This window comes from Petromyzon marinus, chromosome 46 (assembly GCF_048934315.1).
Source record: "Petromyzon marinus isolate PM22_M1 ecotype Great Lakes invasive population chromosome 46, UKy_Petmar_22M1.pri1.0, whole genome shotgun sequence".
NCBI lineage: Eukaryota > Metazoa > Chordata > Hyperoartia > Petromyzontiformes > Petromyzontidae > Petromyzon > Petromyzon marinus.
The window spans coordinates 7710410-7732116 of record NC_133712.1 but is presented as its reverse complement, the minus strand read 5'-3'; the positions used below and the strand labels follow the sequence as shown (position 1 = coordinate 7732116).

Below are 21707 nucleotides of genomic sequence, written 5' to 3'. Positions count from 1 at the left end.
CGAATTTGGGTTTGTTGTTTTTCTCAAGAATTTTCACTTCCTGAAGAAGCATGTGGCGCAAAACGTCGGACGTCGTTCCCGAACAAGGCACGGTGGTGGCACGACCCTGAAAATGCATCGGAGAGAGAGCCACCATTGAATAATTACAATTATAACTGGCAGCCCCTTTCTCAATCCACTGCTGGATGTGAAGGCCCTCCCATATGCCCCGTCATCTACGGGGGTCGTTTGAACCCGTACTGCACCGCGCTGAAACCAGGTAGATCCACGCTCGGATATCGCTCGCCACCGATGCCGGCCGTGGCCGCAAATTGAATTCAGCGCGGTGCGGTAAACCACTGCACCCACCGCATCACCGGGGTCGCTGTGTCGCTCACAAGGTTGTTACCGCGCTCTCTTAGGCGACCGTTGGACGAGTCTTCCTGGGAGCTGCTTGCACATTAGCAGCGTTTGTTATTTTAAACGTTATTTAAACGTTATTATTCCGCTCGTTGCTGTCGGTGCCCTAACCCTAGCGAGTAAATTACATAACCGTGCACTCATTGCTCTGACCGATGGCCACAAGCCTCACCTCCAATTTTTCATCAACTTCTACTAAAGCTTGTGGCATTTATTTATTCATTTGATTTGTTTACAAATTACATTTTCTCCAAATCCCTTAAGCTGCCGAAAACCTGCAACCTTGCGCGGACCCCGTTGCGTTCCTCATAGTGGCGTTGTTCCCGAGCGTTTGAGTCGAAGCGATTACCTCGCCACACAACGGGGGTGAGGGGGTGGGGCAAACCAAGAAGCTTAAACAAGAAAAAATCCACACAGCGACCCGCGGTCAGTCGTATAAAATCAGTCGCTGCGAGTTTCTTAACTCACTGGGCTGGAGCCACCAGTCATCGCGCACGCACGCAGGCAGACTCGCATACAAACAGAAAAGCAACGCATACAGGCAGGCAGGCAGACGGACGGACAGGCAACGCACGTTCCCAGAGACGAGTTGCCTCCCACCCACCAGGGTTCCACGCGATTCGGGTGCCAGGGCTGTCTCGAGGTTTTCTGGGGCAAAGGCGGTCGGTCGGACTGCGGACAATCCGTGTGGTGGGGACCGATAGGCCAAGGGGGTCGTGTCGAGCCGAACCGCGCCTCTAACCCCGCGGTGTCTTCTCCTGGACCGCCACCGTTCGGCGGCGTGTTTTGCGGAGGCAGTAAGAGCCACACGCGTTAGTGGGGTGGTCATACGGCAAGTAGGTTGCTGACCTGCCAGTCCTGAAGAAGTGCAAATAACACTCGGAGAGAGTTTCTCGTCTAAAATAAAGGCCACATGTTAAATGCAGGACATTATTGTTAAATGTATTTACTGACAAAGCGTTTTTAAATAAAGTGCGTTATCACGGTATTGTTAGAGTGTTCGTCCCACATTAGACGTGGGAGATTTTTTTTCCAGGAACGCTCAAATACTGAACGCTCCATACATCTCGAAGCAGTAGCGTCCAATTCTCTCGTTTTTTTTGCAATTATCACAATTACAAACATTGCCAGCAGCAGCACTATCATCATCGTGACTCATTATTATTATTGTCACGCACGAGTGTGGGCGGAAGGTTCTGGTTGTGCGGGGCCCCCTTGTGCCCCCCGCCTCCCCCGCGTAAAATCGCGGCCATGAACGGCCACCGCTCGTCCAGCCGCAAGGGCAAGGTGGAGACGGCCGTCTCGTCCCTCATCGAGGTGTTCCACCGCTACGCCGGAGAGGACGGGGATGACCTGTCGCTCAGCGTCACCGAGCTGCGCTCCCTCATTCGGCACGAGCTGCCCACCATGTCCCAGGTGAGCACCCGGCCTCGCACGGAGACCCATAGACTCGCACGGAGACCCACAGACTCGCACCGAGACCCACAGACTCACACAGAGACCCACAGACTCGCACGGAGACCCACAGACTCGCACGGAGACCCATAGACTCGCACGGAGACCCATAGACTCGCACGGAGACCCATAGACTCGCACGGAGACTCACAGACTAACACGGAAACCCACAGACTCGCATGGAGACCCATAGACTCGCACGGAGACCCACAGACTCGCACGTAGACCCATAGACTCGCACGGAGGCCCATAGACTCGCACGGAGACCCATAGACTCGCACGGAAACCCACAGACACGCACGGAGACCCACAGACTCGCACGGAGACCCACAGACTCGCACGGAGACCCACAGACTGGCACGGAGATCCACAGACTGGCACGGAGACCCACAGACTCGCACCGAGACCCACAGACTCACACAGAGACCCACAGACTCGCACGGAGACCCACAGACTCGCACGGAGACCCACAGACTCGCACGGAAACCCACAGACTCGCACGGAGATCCACAGACTCGCACGGAGACCCACAGACTCACACAGAGACCCACAGACTCGCACCGAGACCCACAGACTCACACAGAGACCCACAGACTCGCACGGAGACCCATAGACTCGCACGGAGACCCATAGACTCGCACGGAGACCCACAGACTCGCACGGAGACCCATAGACTCGCACGGAGACTCACAGACTAACACGGAAACCCACAGACTCGCATGGAGACCCATAGACTCGCACGGAGACCCACAGACTCGCACGGAGACCCATAGACTCGCACGGAGACCCACAGACTCTCACGGAGACCCACATACTCGCACGGAGACCCACAGACTCGCACGGAGACCCACAGACTCGCACGGCGACCCACAGACTGGCACGGAGACCCACAGACTGGCACGGAGACCCACAGACTCGCACCGAGACCCACAGACTCACACAGAGACCCATAGACTCGCACGGAGACCCACAGACTCGCACGTAGACCCATAGACTCGCACGGAGACCCATAGACTCGCACGGAGACCCATAGACTCGCACGGAAACCCACAGACTCGCACGGAGATCCATAGACTCGGACGGAGACCCATATACTCCATAGAGACCGATAGACTCACATGGAGAACAATATGCACACTGGTGTAGCCAATAATGCTGTAAATTATAATAATTCAGGGTATTTGTGAGTCGCGTCATTCTCACACCGCAAGGCTACCATGGAGTCGCTTCTGTTTCACTGACAGGTGGAGTCTTCCAGTAGGGGTGTGATGTTGCGTGTTTTTCCGAGTTCAGTAATTTGCGGTGTAATGTCAAGTGAGCAAGTGAGCACGCCGGTGTTACAGGTGAACACAGGTGAGCAAGTGAGCACGCCGGTGTTACAGGTGAACACAGGTGAGCAAGTGAGCACGCCGGTGTTACAGGTGGACACAGGTGAGCAAGTGAGCACGCCGGTGTTACAGGTGAACACAGGTGAGCAAGTGAGTACGCCGATGTTACAGGTGAATACAGGTGAGCAAGTGAGCACGCCGGTGTTACAGGTGAACACAGGTGAGCAAGTGAGCACGCCGGTGTTACAGGTGAACACAAGTGAGCAAGTGAGCACGCCGGTGTTACAGGTGGACACAGGTGAGCAAGTGAGCACGCCGGTGTTACAGGTGAACACAAGTGAGCAAGTGAGCACGCCGGTGTTACAGGTGAACACAGGTGAGCAAGTGAGCACGTCGGTGTTACAGGTGAGCAAGTGAGCACGCCGATGTTACAGGTGAACACAGGTGAGCAAGTGCGCATGCCGGTGTTACAGGTGAACACAGGTCAGCAAGTGAGCACGCCGGTGTTACAGGTGAACACAGGGGAGCAAGTGAGTACGCCGGTGTTATAGGTGAATAGGTTAGGTGTGCGTGCGTACACAAAAGCACGGCGAGTTTAGGTATGACACGTTGCAGCATGATGTGTGCGTAATGTAGTGTACACGCGTGTGTGTTTAATAGGACGCATATTCATGTTGGCAGCGTGATGCCTAATTGTAAACCGTATGTCCACATGTTCACATCAACATTGCCTGTTAACAAACGTGGGCTTGGGTAGATCAGAATGGATGATGGCCAATGGTCGAGACTAAGAAGAGGATTACAGCTAAAGCAGGGATGGAAGGCACCCGAAAGGGACCTCCACCTTGGAGATGGAGTGATGAAATCGGCTCGTGCATGTGCCGGATAGTTTGTGTATCGCAAAAACTTTCAGAGATGGCGACGGCATTGGAAAGCCTTCATCCAGCAGTGGATGGATCATGGATGAAGATGGGAAGCGGTGGTGTAGCTGTATTCGGCGTCCCGAGTTCGATTGCCGCTCACGGCCAACACCAGTAAGGAATATCTGAACCAGTCCTGGGCCTCCCCTAGGTCGACTCAGCCTCAAATGAGTACCTGGTGCTGTGTGTAAACATCGCCACTGGGGAGACAAAGGCGGTCGGGCGTGCCGGCCTTCATTTGTGCTCGCTAACAGCATTTGCCCCAAGAGTCTGTGGCGATGGGGGATATCTTTGTTTTTCGACATTCATCATCTCATATGCAGTCAGGCTCGCTTGAACCAATGCGGGTGAACTGCCAGATGTTTACGGGCAAGGGACCACTCTCCTAAGCCATCCAACAGTATCGTGTGACGGCCAAATCACACGTGCCAGACAGAACATGCTCATGCGAATTTCGTAGGTCACAATTCATAGGTTGACCGTGTATCACGCGGAGTTCCACAGATCTCTCTCTCTCCCTCTCGGGTCCGCCGCTATTTGGCATTCGCACGCTCCCACTGGGTATTGCCGATCGGTCCGCACGAGGCAGTCCTACCGTTGCCACTCCGCTGCATGTGGGACGTGACAGTGCGCGACTGTGTCACTGGTGGCCCCAGCGAGGATGGGATGACGCCTTATCCGCCTTCCTGTAGCTCAGTGCAAGCCAAACGGTCCGACAGAGCAGCAGCTGGCCAACTCGCAAACGTTTGTGCTGCAACTCGGCTGGCTTGGAGGATAATGCAGCCAGCCAAGGGGCGCCACGGTGGCGAGATGTTGTCTGCCTCGCCTGGATACATGAGATCGTGGGTTGGATCCCAACCCCTGTATATTTGGAGTTTGCGCATCTCTCTCCCCGTGGTGGTGTGGTCCTCCGATTTTTCCCCTCTACATTTAGATTCAACATCACGCGTTCAGAGTATTTGGCTGCTAGAAATTCCCACGTGATAAGCCACTTGGTTGAGCTGTCATTTGAGGCGAGGTCGCTTCTTAAACAGAGCTACATAGCTCAGTGGGCCGTAACTGGTAAAATAGAAAATTAAAATTTTTGTTGTTTTATAATGCCTTGGCGGACGTCACCTGCCACAGTGGTGTCGGACGCGGAAAGCGGATCCCGCTCGTTGTGAGCTCTGATTTTGAATAATCTCAGTAATTACTCTTTGGTTCTTTCGGTAAAGTCACGTAGAGAGAAATTTAATTAAATAATAATAGAATACGACGTTTCGATTTCAACACAAGCAATCGTCATCAGGTAAGAATAAATGAGAAAACAAACTTAGTAATACATTTTGATTTAAAGCTTTCGTGACTGCAGTGATTCATATTCTTGGTTCTTTCGGTAAAGTCACGTTGAAGGGAAACAATAAAATAATAAAATATATATAAAACAATACAATTCTAACGACGTTTCGACTACAACACAAACAGTCATCATCAGGTGTGAAAACCAACGGCAATAACATTTGAAAGAAGTGGCGGTTTGTATTTATTTATTTTTAAACGTTAGCACCACGGATAGCGATTTGACAGTTTGTTTAGATGGACAAGCCCATCTATGTTCGGAAAAGAGGAGGGGGGAGATGGAAAATTAATGTATACTGTCTGAAAGCCACCGTAAGCGTGAACAATCAATTAAGACCCGAAATGGTTTAACAATTCCAATGATTGCTAAGCCAGAATCCATCTTCTCGGTTGAAAGTCTGTGTTTGTATATGTGGATAGCCTCATGAACGAATCTCTCATGGTAGCCAGATGGCTTGCAAAGAACCTCTGTCTTGGAGAAGTCAATGTCATGTGAGCCTACTGAATTATAACAGTGATCTGCCACGGCCGAGGTGTTGGTCCTACCGTGTTTAAGGTCTGCTTTGTGTTCACGAATGCGGTCCGAGACATGTCGTTTGGTTTCTCCATTGTAACTACTACCACAGAGGCAACTTAGTTTGTAGACACCAGGGTACTGTATGTTCGGAATCACATCTTTTACAGACGGAACCAGATCACGGATTTTATGTAATGTGTTGAAACGGACCTGGATCTTGTGTTTATTCAAGATTTTGGAGATATTTTTGTGTTCCCCGCAATGTAGGGTAAAGTGATGGTTTTGAAAGGCTCCACAAGAGGGTCCTTCTTCATGGTTTGAGTGATAGCTTTGCGGATTGTATAGTCAGAGTAACCATTAGCCTTAAGAGCTTGGTGTACGTGCTTGAGTTCACTGCCTATGTGTTCCTGGTCGGATATGCATTGGGCTCTATGGTGCAGTCTTGATGAGAGAATTCTTCTGTGATGGATGGGGGTGGGAATCCGGTTTCAGGTAAGCATCCGTATGGCTAGCTTTCCTGTAGACAGAGTGGCTCATTGAACCATCAGGTCTCTTTTTTATTAGGACATCCAAAAAAGGTAGCTTGCCATATTTTTCGACTTCCATGGTAAATCTGATGGCTGGGTGTATGGAATTGATGTGGTCGAGGAATTGGTCTAGAGCAGGCCGGCCATGTGACCAGATGACAAAAGTGTCATCCACGTACCTCTTTCATAAGGTTGGGCGCAGAGTGGTAGTCTAGATGGCGTCAGTCTTAAATTTCTCCATGAAAATGTTGACTATAACCGGAGATAGGGGGGAGCCCATTGGGGTGCCCTCAGTTTGTTTGTAGAAAGTTCCATTCCAAGTGAAGTATGTATTGGTTAAGCAGTGTCTCACCAGGGGGGGTACCTCAGTGTTTAGTCCTTGATGAACCAAGTCTTCAATGATTGCGATGGTGTCAGGTACAGGAACTTTGGTGAATAAGGAAACTACATCAAAACTGACAAGCAGGTCGTCTGGGGACAGGGAAATACCCTTGATTGTCGATACCAGGTGAGTAGAATTTTGTACCGCAGAGGTGGTTTTTCCAGTGAAAGGCCACAGGATTTCAGACAGAAAACGCATACATTAATTTTTCATCTCCCCCTCCTCTTTTCCGAACATAGATGGACTCGTACATCTAAACAAACTGTCAAATTGCTATCCGTGGTGCTAACGGTTAAAAATAAATAAATACAAACCGCCACTTCTTTCAAATGTTATTGCCGTTGATTTTCACACCTGATGATGACTGTTTGTGTTGCAGTCGAAACATCATGATAATTTTATTGTTTTATATATTTTATTGTTTTATTGTTTCCCTTCAACGTGACTTTACGGAAAGAACCAAGAATATGAAACTTAGTAATCTTAGAAATAGAACGCAATACAACACAGAGATTCGGCCAACAAAACAGTCAACACCCTACCTGGTTGATTACGTTCTTCCAAAGATTGCTAAACTTGAGAGAGACAAAACACAGACACGGAAACACATAGACAGACACATAAGCAGAGAGACACACATAGAAACACACACAGAGAGAGACACACAGACACACAGAGAAACAATGCCTCTGTGTTGAGGCCTTAAATAGAGAGAGGGGGGGGCAGAGAGAGAGGTGGGGGTGTAGAGAAATTAGCAAGTCAATGAGAGAGTTGTGTGGAAAACTCCCCGTAGCGGCCAGAGGAGAGAAAACGGACTTTTAAACAAACGAGCGTGGCAAAATTTAGAGAGAGAAATAGCAAGTTTGAGAAAAGAAATAGTCAAAATTGGAAGTGTAATGCAATGCAACACAGAGAGTCGGTTAACACACAGTTAACGCATAGCCTGGTTGATTACGTTTTTCCAAAGATTGCTAAATTAGAAGTTAAGTGTGAGTTGTGTGGAAATCCTCTCCGTAGAGGCGGTTCAAACTAGATTTGAAGCTTTCGCGACTGCAGGAATTACTCTTTCTGTGCTTCCATCGCTCGCTCGATGGAACACGTGAGCGACACGTGAGCGGCGCGGGGTCGCAGCGCCCTCCTCCACTCCGACCAATCCACCGCGGCCTCCCAGCAGATGCAGAAGTCGCTGGTTCAATCTCCCGGGCATGGCAGGTGAGATAAGGGTGCAAGTTTCCTAACTTACCCCCCACCCCCTACCAGCACAATCACTTCCGTCTACCTGGCAGTACGGAATGGGTTACAACCACCAGAGCTTGTGGATCTGGCAGTTCGCGTGTGGTGGGGCAAAGTGTGGGTACTCCCCATCTTCATTTCGAGACGTCTGGCAGCCAGCATGGAAGAGTAGGCCAAAAACTCTGTGATTAGAGGGTCTCAAGAGCCACCTCTCCCGGGGGCGTGAGCGAGCGATTTGCGGGGCTGCACCTTTTAACCCCAGACGGAGGTGTTCACGCGACAGGGACGCCGTGTGAAGCATGCTGCTGCTGTTTGTTGTTGTTGCTGCTGCTATTTGTTGTTGCTGCTGCTGTTTGTTGTTGTTGCTGCTGCTGCTTTGGGCAGCACTGCCAGTCCCAGCAGGCCATGGACAACCTCATGAGGTCGCTCGATGCCAACGGAGATGGCACCATCGACTTCAGCGAGTACATGACCTTCCTCAACAAGTTCACCATCCTCATCGACGACTTCTACATCCGCTCGCTGCTCCGCAACCAGGCGTGCGTGCGGCTCATGTGTGTGTGGCTCCTGTGTGCGTGCGGCTCGTGTGTGTGTGTGGGGGACTCGTGTGTGTGTGTGTGTGGCTCCTGTGTGTGTGTGGTGCTCGTATGTGTGTGGGACTCTGTGTGTGTCCGGCAAAACAACCCCCTACCACCTCGCGGTGCTGGACGGGCAACACTGTCGTGGACAGTGCTGTGGGGGGGATGGCCAATTCCGATTGGCTGCTCCCCTCATGGCGTCTGTGACCACCACAGTGGCTAAATGGGGGCTCTGGACAGGTGCGAGGGGCTGGTAACCCCTCCACCTTCAATAAATTACCACTAAACCACGACTTAAGTATCTAACTAATTAGCTTGTGCCGAAGGCCCCGGGGGGACAGGCGTCTATGACGTCTCATGGCCAAACCCCATCTGGCGGAGCCAGGAGATTGAATCTTTACCCTCGGGACTCCTCCAGAAACAACGAAAAGCCACTACGTGTGGCCACGTGGAATGTTCGAACGCTCACTGCGGAGAAGAGGCAGCCTGGATCTCTGTGGCATTCAGGAGGTCTGGTGGACCGGCTCTGGCTCCTGCCACCATAAGGAGTGGACAGTCCTCTACTCGGGGCAGGAGACTGCCAAACAACAGGGTGTGGCTCTTATTCTGAACAAAAGAATGAAGGGGGCGTGGGAGCATGGCGGTGAGGTGTGGGAAGCTGTAAGCCCCAGGCTACTTTGGGCCCGCCTTCCCATCAACCGGAGGCAAGGAGTGGTGGTCGTGGTTACTTATGCCCCCACCGAAGACGAACATCCGTGGAGGGATGCAGACAAGGCCAATGAGTCAGTTACCTTCTATGACCTCCTGTCACAGGTGCTGGCTAAAGTGGCCCCTCGGGATAGAGTCATCTTGTTGGGTGACTTCAATGCCCGAGTTGGTCATGATGCTGGCACCTGGTCTGGAGTGATTGGAGGGCATGGGCCAGATCAGCTTAATAACAACGGTAGGAGGCTGCTAGATTTTTGTGCAGCCCATGGGCTCATAATTACCAACACACTGTTCCGGCATCGGCGCATCCACACAACATCATGGATGCATGCCGGGTCCAAGAAAGAACATCTGCTGGACTACATAGTGACGGACCAGCGGATGTGAGCCCATGTCCTTGACACCAGGACCTACCATGGAGCTGATCTGCCCTCTGACCATTGACTAGTCATCTGTAAGATGCGTCTGCCATTCTTTCACTCCGGTGGTAGGTGTACACCCAGGACCCCATTCCAACCTAAGGTGGCCTGGTCTCAGCTAGCTGATGACAGTTGCAAGTGAGAATTTTATCATCGCTTGCGGTTGGGGTTGGCATCGTCCCCCACTCCTCCTGATGTCGAGGGTAAATGGACGAGGTTTAGAACTTTGACTCATGCAGCTGCAATGGCTGCTTTGGGTACGCGGTCTAGACCTCCCCAGAGACTCTGACTGACTGAGGAGGTGTTCAGGATGGTTGAGAAAAAACGACAGGCCCACTCTAATCGTCTACAAAATCCCACGTCAGAGAATGAGGAGGCTTACCGCAGCCTTCGCTCGGAGGTTCGGAGAGCAGTGAGGCGCTGCAAGGATGGGGGGTGGTCGCAGGTTGCTGAGGAGATGGAGCCTGCCTCAGTGACCCGCGATCACAAATCCTTATTTAACTCCATCAAAAAAGTAACCTGCAGCACCACACCTATTACCATCATTAGGGGAAAAAACGGTGATCCAATCTCTGACCCCCAGGAACAGGTTTGCAGATTTGCTGAGCATTTCTGTGAGGTCCTGGGGGAGGGGAAATCCCCCAGCCAGGAAAACATCGTGGCACAAAGTGGAAATGACCCTGCTGAGGCTGCGGTGCCTCAAATATTGGAAGAAGAAGTCACCCCCTGTGAGTGGCTGGCTGAGGTACCATCTGTTGAGGAAGTACTGAAGGCGATCCAGAGTCTGAGACCAGGAAAGGCACCGGGCAGAGATGATCTCCGAAATGCTGAGGGAGGGTGGCGTTTTTGCACAGACTGCCCTCCATGACATCATAACAACAGTCTGGATCACTGGACGGGTTCCGCAGTGATTGGAAGGATGCCCTGGTGGTCCCCCTCTTTAAGAAGGGGGACCACACAGACTGTAACAATTACAGGGGCATCTCACTCCTCAGTGTGCCGGGAAAGGTCCTGGCAAGGATTATTCAACATCGCCTTGCTAGGCACGCTGAGGAGAGGCTTGCGGAGCCCCAATGCGGTTTCAGGAAAGGGCGGTCCTGCACAGATGCCATATTTTCTGTGCGTCTGCTACAGCAGAGGAGTAGGGAATTCCAACAAGATCTACATATCTGCTTTATTGACCTGGTCAAGGCCTACTGTATGATACCATCAGTAAGCCTGGGCTCTGGGTTGTTCTTCGTGCTTTCGGAGTCCCTTACTCTCTGCTCACGATCATTAAGGACCTTCATGATGGTGAGCGGGCCTGGGTAAAACTACGTGGCCGGGAGTCAGAGCCATTCCCTGTACACCTTGGGGTGTGACAGGGATGTCCTCTGGCTCCCACATTATTCAACATCTATTTTGACCACGTAGCTCGTGAAGCCTTCAATAGCTGTACCGGGGGAATTTTCATTTGGTACAGATATAATGGGAGGCTGATCGATGCCCGGGTGCGGTCAAGGAATGGCTCCCTATTGGTCAGCCACGTTATGTATGCCGATGATTTGGTAATTGCTGCTCATTCAGAGGAGGAGTTGGAGACGCTGCTGCTGAAACTGGAGCATGCCACTAAGAGGTGGGGCCTTACCATCAGCCCCACCAAAACTAAACACCTGCCTGGGTATTTTGTACCATCGGACACTCCACCCCCACAACTCCCAATCGGTGATGGGGCAGTTGTGGAGAGAGTGGAGAGTTTCCCATACCTGGGCAGTGTGCTTATGACTGGCTCCAGTTTAACGGCAGAGGTCTCACTCCGAATCAGTCGAGCGGCAATATCTTTTCATCGGTTGCGTAACGCTGTGTGGAAGCTACCTGGTCTGTCGCTCCGCACGAGGCTTCAGGTCTTCTCGGCCACGGTCATTCTCTCCCTTCTCTACGCTTGCAAAACGTGGACCCCCCTAATGGAACATTTTCACGAGTTAGAAACATTTAGGCTGGCCTGCCTATGATCCATCCTGGGTTTAACCAGGCTGGATTGTGTAAGGAGCTCATAAATCCTTGAAATATCTGGGAAAAGTCCCATCGGTGAGCTCCTCCGGCAGGCAAGGCTGCGTTGGCTGGGTCATGTAGCCCGCATGCCCAGCCACCGCATGCCTAAACAGCTTTTTTTCGGCCGGATAGAGGGGGCTAAACCGGCGCGGCATGGGCTAGAGAAGAGATGTGGTATGGGAGGACGTGGAGCTGAGTGGACTTGCCGATGACTGGTACCAGCGGTGTCAAGATCGGCCTCTGTGGAGGAGGCTCGTGAAGGATGCTACTGGGCAGTTGGAGGCAGTCGCCCTCCAACAACAACGGAGGGCGGAGGAGCGATGCTCACAACAACGAGCAGAGCGCCGGGTGGCTAAAGCACAGCAAGTTGGCACAGTAGGGGGCACAGGTGGTGCATCAGCCAGTCAACTCGGTCATCTCAGTCAGTCGACCCGTGACACCTGGGTCTGCCCCGTGACCTCCTGCCAGCGGGCGTTCGACACTTCATGTGGCCTCAAGGTGCACATGGCCTGGCACAAGCGTCGTGGTGACGTCACCGCCACTTCGTGGCGAATGGCGGTTGTTGTGTTGTTGTGTTGTGTGTGTGGGGGGGATCGTGAGTGTGTGTGGGACTCGTGTGTGTGTGTGTGACTCGTGTGTGTGTGTGTGTGGTGCTCGTGTGTGTGGGGGGGTCATGTGCGTGTGTGGCTCATGTGCGTGTGTGGGACTCTGTGTGTGTGTGGGGGGGGGATCGTGTGTGTGGGACTCGTGTGGGTGTGTGGCTCATGTGCGTGTGTGGGACTCTGTGTGTGTGTGTGTGGGGGTGGATCGTGAGTGTGTGTGAGACTCTGTGTGTGTGTGGGACTCGTGTGTGTGTGCGGGACTCGTGTGTGTGTGCGGGACTCGTGTGTGTGTGTGTGCGTGGCACCTGTGTGTGTGGGGCTCGTGTCTGTATGACTCGTGTGTGTGGGGGGCACGTGAGTGTGTGTGGGGTTCGTGTCTGTATGACTCGTGTGTGTGGGGGGCACGTGAGTGTGTGTGGGGTTCGTGTCTGTGTGGCTCGTGTGTGTGTGCCTCGTGTGTGTGTGCCTCCTGTGTGTATGTGTGGCTCGGGTGTGTGGGGCTCATGTGTATGGTGCTTGTGTGTGTGTAGTTCATGTGCATGTGGGCCTTACGCATACACTTGTGGACCAGTGAAAAATAATTGCCTGACGATTAGTTTTATATAGAGCCGTCGTCGTTCATGCGATTCGCACCTCGCAGTCGCCGAGTAGAAACCACAGACCAAGCTGGAAGGCTGCCAGGTGGTGAGCCGGCACCAAACAACTGCTCTGCAGTTCTCTACATATCAAGATGCTTTCAGCCAATTCGTGAGTGCTGCTACAGAAACTGTAGCACCCGGAGAAACCCCACACATGTGAAGGGGCAATGCTCTATCCCACACAGAAGAGACAGACGGCACCAGTCCACAGTTTTTGGACTGCATTCTGCTGGTGAGCCAGGGTCCGGCTCCTCCTCTCCCCCCCACGAGAGAAAGGAGTTACACGACGTTTTCCATTCGTCCCATTCCACCATCCTCGCTTGCCTCCAACACAATGCTGGATTGCAGGCCCTGCGTGCGCATCCATCACCACCAAACGTAGCATCGTCATGATCATGATCTATGGGTAGACAGCCCTGTAGGTGTCCACTGCACACGTCATCATTTGTTTCCACCTTCTTCTGCCTTGTGCAAATATGCTCAAGTAGTGCCACATCTTTTTGGCATCAATCCCGTACGTCGTCGTCAAGCCATTCTTTGTTAGGTCCTCCTCTATTTCCGGTTTCTTCCATTTTTGTGAACAACGCAGCGGCTAACACCAAATCATTAAGAGTCAGAATATGTATTTATCCTGGAGGAATCCGATGAGCTATGAAGGTCTTTTTCACAGATGTCCAGCAGGGGCGGGTAAGAAAGCTACGACAACAAAAAATACAAAACAAGATAGGAGTGCAAAGTACAAGAAAAGTCAACAAATCACCCAAAAACATACAAAATTAACGAAACCATCCCCATCCTCTGCACTCTGACCGATCTCTGTATCCGTGTGTGCGTGCGTGGCGAGCAGCATCTCGCTGAAGGCGAGCACGGCGATTGAGGAGGCTCTCTACGGCCTGGTGGAGGCTTTCCACAAGCACGCAGGAAGCTCGGGGGACCCCTTCAAGCTCAACAAGCAGGAGTTCAAGAACCTTCTGCAGACTGAGATGCCGACCCTGCACGAGGTAACGTCGGTTTGGGACATGGCCCCTGGTGCGCTGGGGCTTGCGGTCCCCGGAGGGCGTGGGTTCGATTCCATCTCCCGCGACCGAAATTGGGATAACGTTGTGGGGAAAAGATACTTTCTAAATATTTCTTGTGATTTTTTTTTTTATAATCCAGCAACCATCCAAAAGATGTTGGTGCAATCTCCTGGTGCGGGCAGATGAAATGACGGGGCAAGTTTCTTGAATCTCCTCCGGCCCACCGAGCGAGTTGCGCGGGGTGGGGTAAAGTGTGGGTAACTCTCACCTCTTCCGAGACGCCTGGCCAGCATGATAGAGGAGGCACGTTTTGTTTACGTGACAAACCTCACGAATTGGCTGTGTCGGGTGGTGGCGGGTTTAACAACACATTTATATTTACGATATCTAACCCCAAAATAATTTCCATTATGGATAATATTGGTTGTGAAAGCCGATTTCGTGTTAAACTACACATTTACCCTTGGATCATTTACATCCCTTCTGTCAATTCACCGATGAAAGCCTTCGCACTTCACGTTGGTCGTGGGGGTTCCGTGACCATACTTCACCAAGCTGGTCAGTGCATGGTTGGTGAAGGAGGTGGATGCCCGGGACCGATTCGCGTATCACTCGCCACCGATGTTGGCCATGGCTGGTTAATAAATTCACGTCGCCGGGTTCAAAGGGCAGTGTGCTAACTGCTGCACCTCCACTCTCCCCCAATAAATATTGGCTCCATAAAACATTTGTTCCCACCAGACAACATGTTCCACCTACTTATTTGAACCCCTGGGTTATGGGTTAGGTTTAGGGGATATGGGTGAGGGTTAGGGGTAGAGTGAGATGCTACATTGGATTAGATAATAGGCCATAGCTTGCGGTCAGCTGGGACAAATGTATTTTAGTTAAAATCCTTTGATATATTTTTTCCGTTTAAGATCACAGTGTTGTTGACAAATGTGTTGACTGCATGGGAGAAACGGTCTCTGTCTGTAATGTCGATGCCAATATCGGGTTGCCACCTGTTCTGGTTTGCCCAGGATCGTCTGCTCCTTAACATAGCTCTCCAAGAAAGTCTACGCATCATCCCAAGACATTCAAATTCCCAGTTGTATAGTAATCCACTACTCAAGACAATGTATTTACATGGAGCACTATCCCCTTTTCCAGAATCGTGAGACATTCTTCCCCGTGACTGTTGCTGATGGTCGCCGTCAGCTGTCTCTCTGCTCAAGCGTGACGTTGCCATGATGTTGCCTCCGTGCGCCATTTGCAGTGCCTGAAAACCAAGAGGCAGCTGAAGGATTTCATCTCGGCCCTCGACCAGAACGGCGACGGCGAGGTGGACTTCGGGGAGTTCATGTCGCTTGTAGGACGATTCGCTCGGGCGCTCAACCACACCGTCTCCAAGTCTCCCTCGTCGCATCGGACAAGCTTATAAGCGGCGTCGCAGGGGTCACGAGCGGACGTGATCACGAACGTCGTCTGAGAACGCTGCGGAGGTTGGGGGATGCAGCGGTTTGCCGAGAGGTGTTGAATGTTTTGTGGGGCGTGATGACGACGATGACGACATGTGCCAGTTGGTAGTTGACGTCACACCCTTCATGGTTAAAGATGCCAAATTTGTACAGAGGCTTGACTGGGACAATGCGGTAGCCCCTCCTTCCCCGCCCCCATTAGCTACCCCCACTCAGCCGCTAGTCCTTCCCACACAATGAGCAGCTTGTGTTGCTTGATGACAAATAAGAATGTTTTAGCCTTTCTGGCAATAAAACAGGTGTAAAGATATTCAAACACCAAATAGATACCTTTTGCGAGGCGTCAAGTCTGCATTAACCACACGTACATGTGGCAAAACATGCATACAAACACGCTATGATAATATATGCATTGTCTTTGAAGCTGATTGGCCACCCAACTGTAACTCAGCACACTACTCAGGTTGGCCCACCCTTTTCCACCTGTCATGAGTCGATCATTACCGATTTCCGCAAAAGCTTTGGGACACCCAGCATTTCTGAACCCTGGACTCTCCTGGCCAAACTAGGAATGTGGTAGTTTTGTTAACGATGCTCAGTCACTTAGCTGAAATTAGTTGGCGTGTAATGATTCGTACCCCACATTTATTACTCTCGAGATCTGAGGAGATCTCGAGATCTGAGCTCCTGTTAACAACTTGAGGATGCCGGATGTAATCTTCAGTAACTTTTATTTAAATGCTGACATCGCTCTCCAACAACAATAACAACACCAGTGATACTGCAGTGGTAATAAATTTGTGCACGTTTGCTTCACGTGACACTTTTTATTAATTGGCTATGTCGGGTGGAGGACGGTTTACGACACATTTTTTTACACGACCCAACCCAATTAAAAACAAAACCCAATTATGAATCAGTTTGAATTATGTTGAGCAGATGTCCTAATATCACAAATGCCACAGGGCACCCCTTGGTGCTCATCGACGCTCCGCGTTGCGATGAGCACGGTTGGCCGTGAATGGGGCGAAACGTCAACAGACGTGCGTACGTATATTACGCCGCTAAAATATTGAACATCATGCAAATGTTTACGTCACCACGGCCCAAGGATTAAATACGCGGCCCTGCGGCGATAAGAACCACACACGGCGCATGCGGCTTTATCCGCGTGTTCCCTTTAAGAGGGGCCAACCTGTGCTAAGCTTAAAGTGGATTAAAAGACTGGATTAAAGCAATTGCGTAGTGATTGCAATTGCAAGCATCTAGAGTGGACCGACATTGAGAGCGGCGATTGTAGTTTACATCTTTTGTTATCCGATTGCTTAAGCGGCGCAACAATCTTGTCCAAACTGTTTGAGGGATTATGAATGCTGGGTTTACATTTATCTCTTTATTGTTTTATTGTTGTGCTGTTTTTCCCCCCCCAACTTGATTACAATTGTGATGTCGCCCTCCTGTCATGAGATCAAGGGGGGTCCATTTGGTAATCTCGCGCAGCAGGGATTTATTGCAAAAGCACCCCGTGATGGAGCACACGACACATGGAAGGTAACAATACAGAACTACTTCTGAGATCCCTTGAAGCGATCTCTTGTTCACACTGCAAGGGCTGCACTTCCGCACACACCGTGCTGTGTAGATTCGTCAGAAGGGCATTGTTCAACGTTTCGGGCAATGGGCCTTCAGATATGAATTTCAAATGTATCAGAGCCGGAGCGTGGCACTTACCTATGAAAACCAAGTTTAACCCAAGTACTCACACCTCGTTGTTTTATTTATTTCATTTGGCAGAAGGGGATAAAACCTCACACAAGCAATAGCTCAAGATTAGTGTGGAATGAGAACACTGTTCAGAGCTTCAAGCTCCCGATTTTAAACATCGATTCAGACCGCAAGGTGGCGGTGGGTTCATTGCCTCTGACCGTCGAGCTATCTGACCACCGGCTCTCACACTCCAACAGCGCTCGGGGTAGATTGTAGCCCCCCCCCCCCCCCCCCCCCCGTGTACCGACCGAGCCGTTAACCATAGGCCACGGGCAAATTAACAAAATCAGAATCTACCGGCAAGTTACGCGCAACAACGTTGCATCGATACGCAACGCAGTGACGCCGACATACCAGCACCAACATCAGGTCAGCTCTCGATTGTCAGGGTGGGAGGAATCATCTGGGTTTGTGGGCTATAACCGTGCTTGCTTGTGAAAATTGTTCCGTGAAATATCTTTGCGCGTGCTCACTCGCTCACGCTGTATCACCGCCCCTCCGAGTCACGGGCCCAGTGACACATCGCCTACGTGACTACAGACGCATTAGCGGTCACAAAGCCCATTGCTTCAAACGGCGAGAGAAACGAGGAGGCACACTCACCATCTTCATGCCCATTTGTTGGTGAAAACTAAATATACGGACATATTGGCGTTACACCGGTGCAGCACAACACACCGGTCCCTCATAAAACAGTCTAAAATCTAAATTGAATCTGCAAATCTGTTATCAGTCTTTAAAAGACTCCTGTCGTCAAGTTTTATGCGATTTGAAGGTTTATTCGGTCTACTGAGACTTGCTAAAAAGAGGTTAACATTGAACGTTGATTTGGGTTCGTTGAATCGAGGAAGCGCCCGACCAAGTCTAGGGCACGAGGAGTCAAATCTGCTAACACGGAGCAGCCAATCGTCATCAGGCTGGGTGATGCTATACGTCAACAGACTGTGAAGCGTCGTGCTCAGCCGCTCATATAAACATTCGTCCTCTGACTGCTTCGACATCACGACAACTGATTTTGACGAACAACCCGCAAGATTTTGTGACCGGGGTTGCGAATCGCGGGAAAATTTTAATGAGTATTGTGAAAAATTTGCTTTTTCCATACCCCGCACCGGTGTACCGCCAATACGTTCAATTCACCGAATTTAATAAAAATGTTGCATTGTGTGTTTTAGTTTTATCCAGACCACCCGTCCGATGCCCCTCCCCAGGTAATCAAGAATTGACTGGCGTGTCATTGAATTATTGACGTGGCTGAATGTAACTTGCAATGTCCGTGTTATTACGCCCCAAGTGTAACCGCACTAAGTTAGACACTTTTTTTTTACCACCGCAGAGCTGAGTCTCACACGCGACGTAACATTGCACCTCTCTTCCGGTTAAGTTTATACGGAGGCTTTCGCAACCAATGTTCTGACTCACAACTAGCTGCTGTTGGCTTCGATCGTCGTGTGGTTATAATGCCAATTTTCAGCTGTAGCATCCACGACCCGACTGATTTCATTGGCGCTGTCGGGTGGTGGAGGGTGCAGATCAAATTGGCATTACACCCACAGGATAAACAGCAGCTAATTATGTATCTCTTATGATAAATGACAATTCCTTACCTGTCAAATTTAGATTTTCAAATTAGATTAGTGTGTTTGCGCACTATGACTGTTAAATGCTCAATTGTACCCTATTGCACAGCTACAATGCAGCTTATCGTAGGTTGAGTTATATTCAAAGAACGTATCTACTGCGTTCCAGTATTGTTTAGTTGATACTCCATTATTTGTCATTAATCGTCCTGTTAACGCTCGCTGTGTTTTCGGGGTCGTACCACGGCTGTTGTTCGGCGTCGACATTCGACGTTTCAGCTCTGCCGTGCAGGGAGCTTATTCAGGAATGGCTCAGTTCAGTTCTTGAAGCTCCGAGCACGTGGCAACAAAACGTCAGACGTGGCGTGGAACCATACGCGGCACAAGCCGAAAAACAACATCGCAGAGCTGTACAGCGGAATTGCGAAAACCCACACAGTTAATCGTTTTAATGTTCATATCGGTGTCAGCTTCGTGACGTTGGAAGGGCTGTGAATGTGTATTTACATGCTTCCTGTATCGCTTTGTAGCCCAGGTCTCCTCCGAAATGGAAACGCTTGTTCCCAATTGGCTTGCACCTGGGTGAAATAAAGGATACTGAACAAACCGCCCGTTTGAAAAACTCGCTCCTTGCATCTAAGAAAAGAAATAAACCCCGCGCACATGAAACACGGCGGGCAGTGGCACGGAAAAACGAAATCGACCTTTCGAGCGCAGAGCAACACTGCATGGTGTGTGGACGCAGGACCAGTTCAAATGTTTACTCGCCACCAATGGGAGCCATTTCTGGGAATCAAGTTCACGTAAACTAAAGCTAAACTATTTTATTTTCAGAAGCGACCTGGCTCTTTTTCAGAAGCGACCTGGCAAGCACACATGATAGCTAAACGAAGTAGCTTATCACGTGGAAATGTATAGCAAATACTCTAAACGCACGTTGATTACAAATATGGAGGAAAAACCGGAGGACCCGGAGAAAAATCCACGAGTCCAAGGGCAGAACATTCAAACTCAGTGGCGGCTCATGGCATTTCCACTAGGGGGGGTTGTTGTGAGTGACCTCTGAAAAGATGGTGTTCTAATTAAGAAAACAACCTCGTCATGTTATTGGCCTTCCCGTGAAAGTGATATAACACACACCCAGCTTAATAACCATTGCTACGGTCTACATTATAGACTGCCAGTACACTCACCAAACGTAATAACCAGGCTACAGTCCACATTATAGATTGCCAGTACACTCCGATTAAGAACCAGGCTACAGTCTACATTCGTGGGTTTTTTTGTTTGTATTATTTTGTATTCACTTTCTTTTTTATTATTTTTATTATATCTACGTGACTTTACCGAAAGAAACAAAGACTAGCGATGTAACTCTCTTATCTACCAACGGTCGGCGTTTATAAACAATACGAAACAAAACAACAAAGCACTCAAATGCTGTCCCCATGACCCTCAAGTCCACACTACACAACTCCTTTGACACTGCCAAAAGCCTAGAGCGTGTAGGCCGTGACCTGCTCTATTTGCACAGTGCCACCTCCCGTTGCTACATCGTCCCGTTACAGCCACGAGCGCCTTCTTCACTGCCACGAACGGGTCTCAAACGGCGTGGCTACAATACTAGAAGCTCTTCGCAATGAATGAAGGGAAATCTGTCACTCGGACGTCTTCACAGCCGCCCCGAGACCTCCCCGAGCCACAAATCAGAATGTGGTTGTTGCAGCGGTTTCTGATATGACCTTAAAATGTTATCTTCATAAGGCAATTCACGTTGAAAGAATCATATTTTTAAACACAACAAAACAATATTATTTGAAAAGTATTTTTTATTATAAAAAATGATTTCTCATCTCCAGCTGCTTGGTTGGGCGGCGACTCAACACCCCCAGCGGACGAACCGGGGCCCGTGCAAACTCCAAATAGACATCAGGGTTGGGGTCGAGACCCACGCGCTCCTAAAGACCAGGCGAGGCAGTGAACATCTCGCCATTGGAGTTCATAGCACAACTCACTGACTGCTGCGGAACCATTCTTAATGTTGACCACGAAGCTTGCAATTCATGCATCGTATCGCATTTGAGATTCAATGAGTTTAAATTGTCCTGTGTCCCTGGCATGCGGTGCAGTGTTGTGAAAAATATGGGGAGCGGTAGCGCAGTGGTTTGCGTACTGTACTCCGAGCCGGGCGACCTGAGTTCAACACCTGCTCATGGCCAAGATCAGTGATGGATATCTGAACCGGTCCTGGGCATCCCCTTGGTGTACCTCGTGCAGTGTGTGAACATCGACACGAGTGAGACAAAGGCGTTCGCGCGTGGTGCTAGCCACCCACCCACCCCCTCGTGTACTGTCCTGCTCTTCATAGGGTGCTCGCTAACAGTGCTTGCTTGAGCCACAGAGCGCAGAGCATACTGTGACATCACTGATTGGAATCTGTGTGGCATCTCTGTGTGACATCACTGTGTGGCATCACTATGTGTGTGACATCACTGCGTGGCATCACTGCGTGACATTACTGTGTGTGTGACATCACTGTGTGACGTCACTATGTGGCATCACTATGTGTGTGACATCACTGTGTGGCATCACTATGTGTGTGACATCACTGTGCGGCATCACTGCGTGGCATCACTGTGTGTGTGACATCACTGTGTGACATCACTATGTGGCATCACTGTGTGTGACATCACTGCATGGCATCACTGCTTACCCGTGCCATGTGATGAGATGAAGATGTTTCTACTTGAAATGGTCGCAGTTAGCAGTGTATCACCCTATGCTTGAGAATAACTCCAGCAGAAAC

At 50.4% G+C, this 21707-nt stretch overlaps 1 protein-coding gene across 2 annotated transcripts; it reads left to right on the top strand.

Moving 5' to 3' along the window:
* Nucleotides 1-30: 30 nt before the first annotated feature.
* LOC116952244 (uncharacterized) lies at nt 31-19508 on the top strand. Of its 2 annotated transcripts, XM_032971432.2 has the most exons (4): nt 31-1815; nt 8484-8638; nt 13923-14076; nt 15353-19508. In XM_032971432.2, exons 1-4 carry the CDS (start codon nt 1651-1653, stop codon nt 15515-15517), a joined length of 639 nt encoding a protein of 212 aa, XP_032827323.1. In that variant the 5' UTR covers nt 31-1650; the 3' UTR covers nt 15518-19508. The 2 variants fall into 2 exon arrangements, with proteins under 2 accessions (XP_032827323.1, XP_032827322.2); XM_032971431.2 differs by having other exon boundaries at nt 110-1815; nt 13923-15486.
* Nucleotides 19509-21707: the final 2199 nt, after the last annotated feature.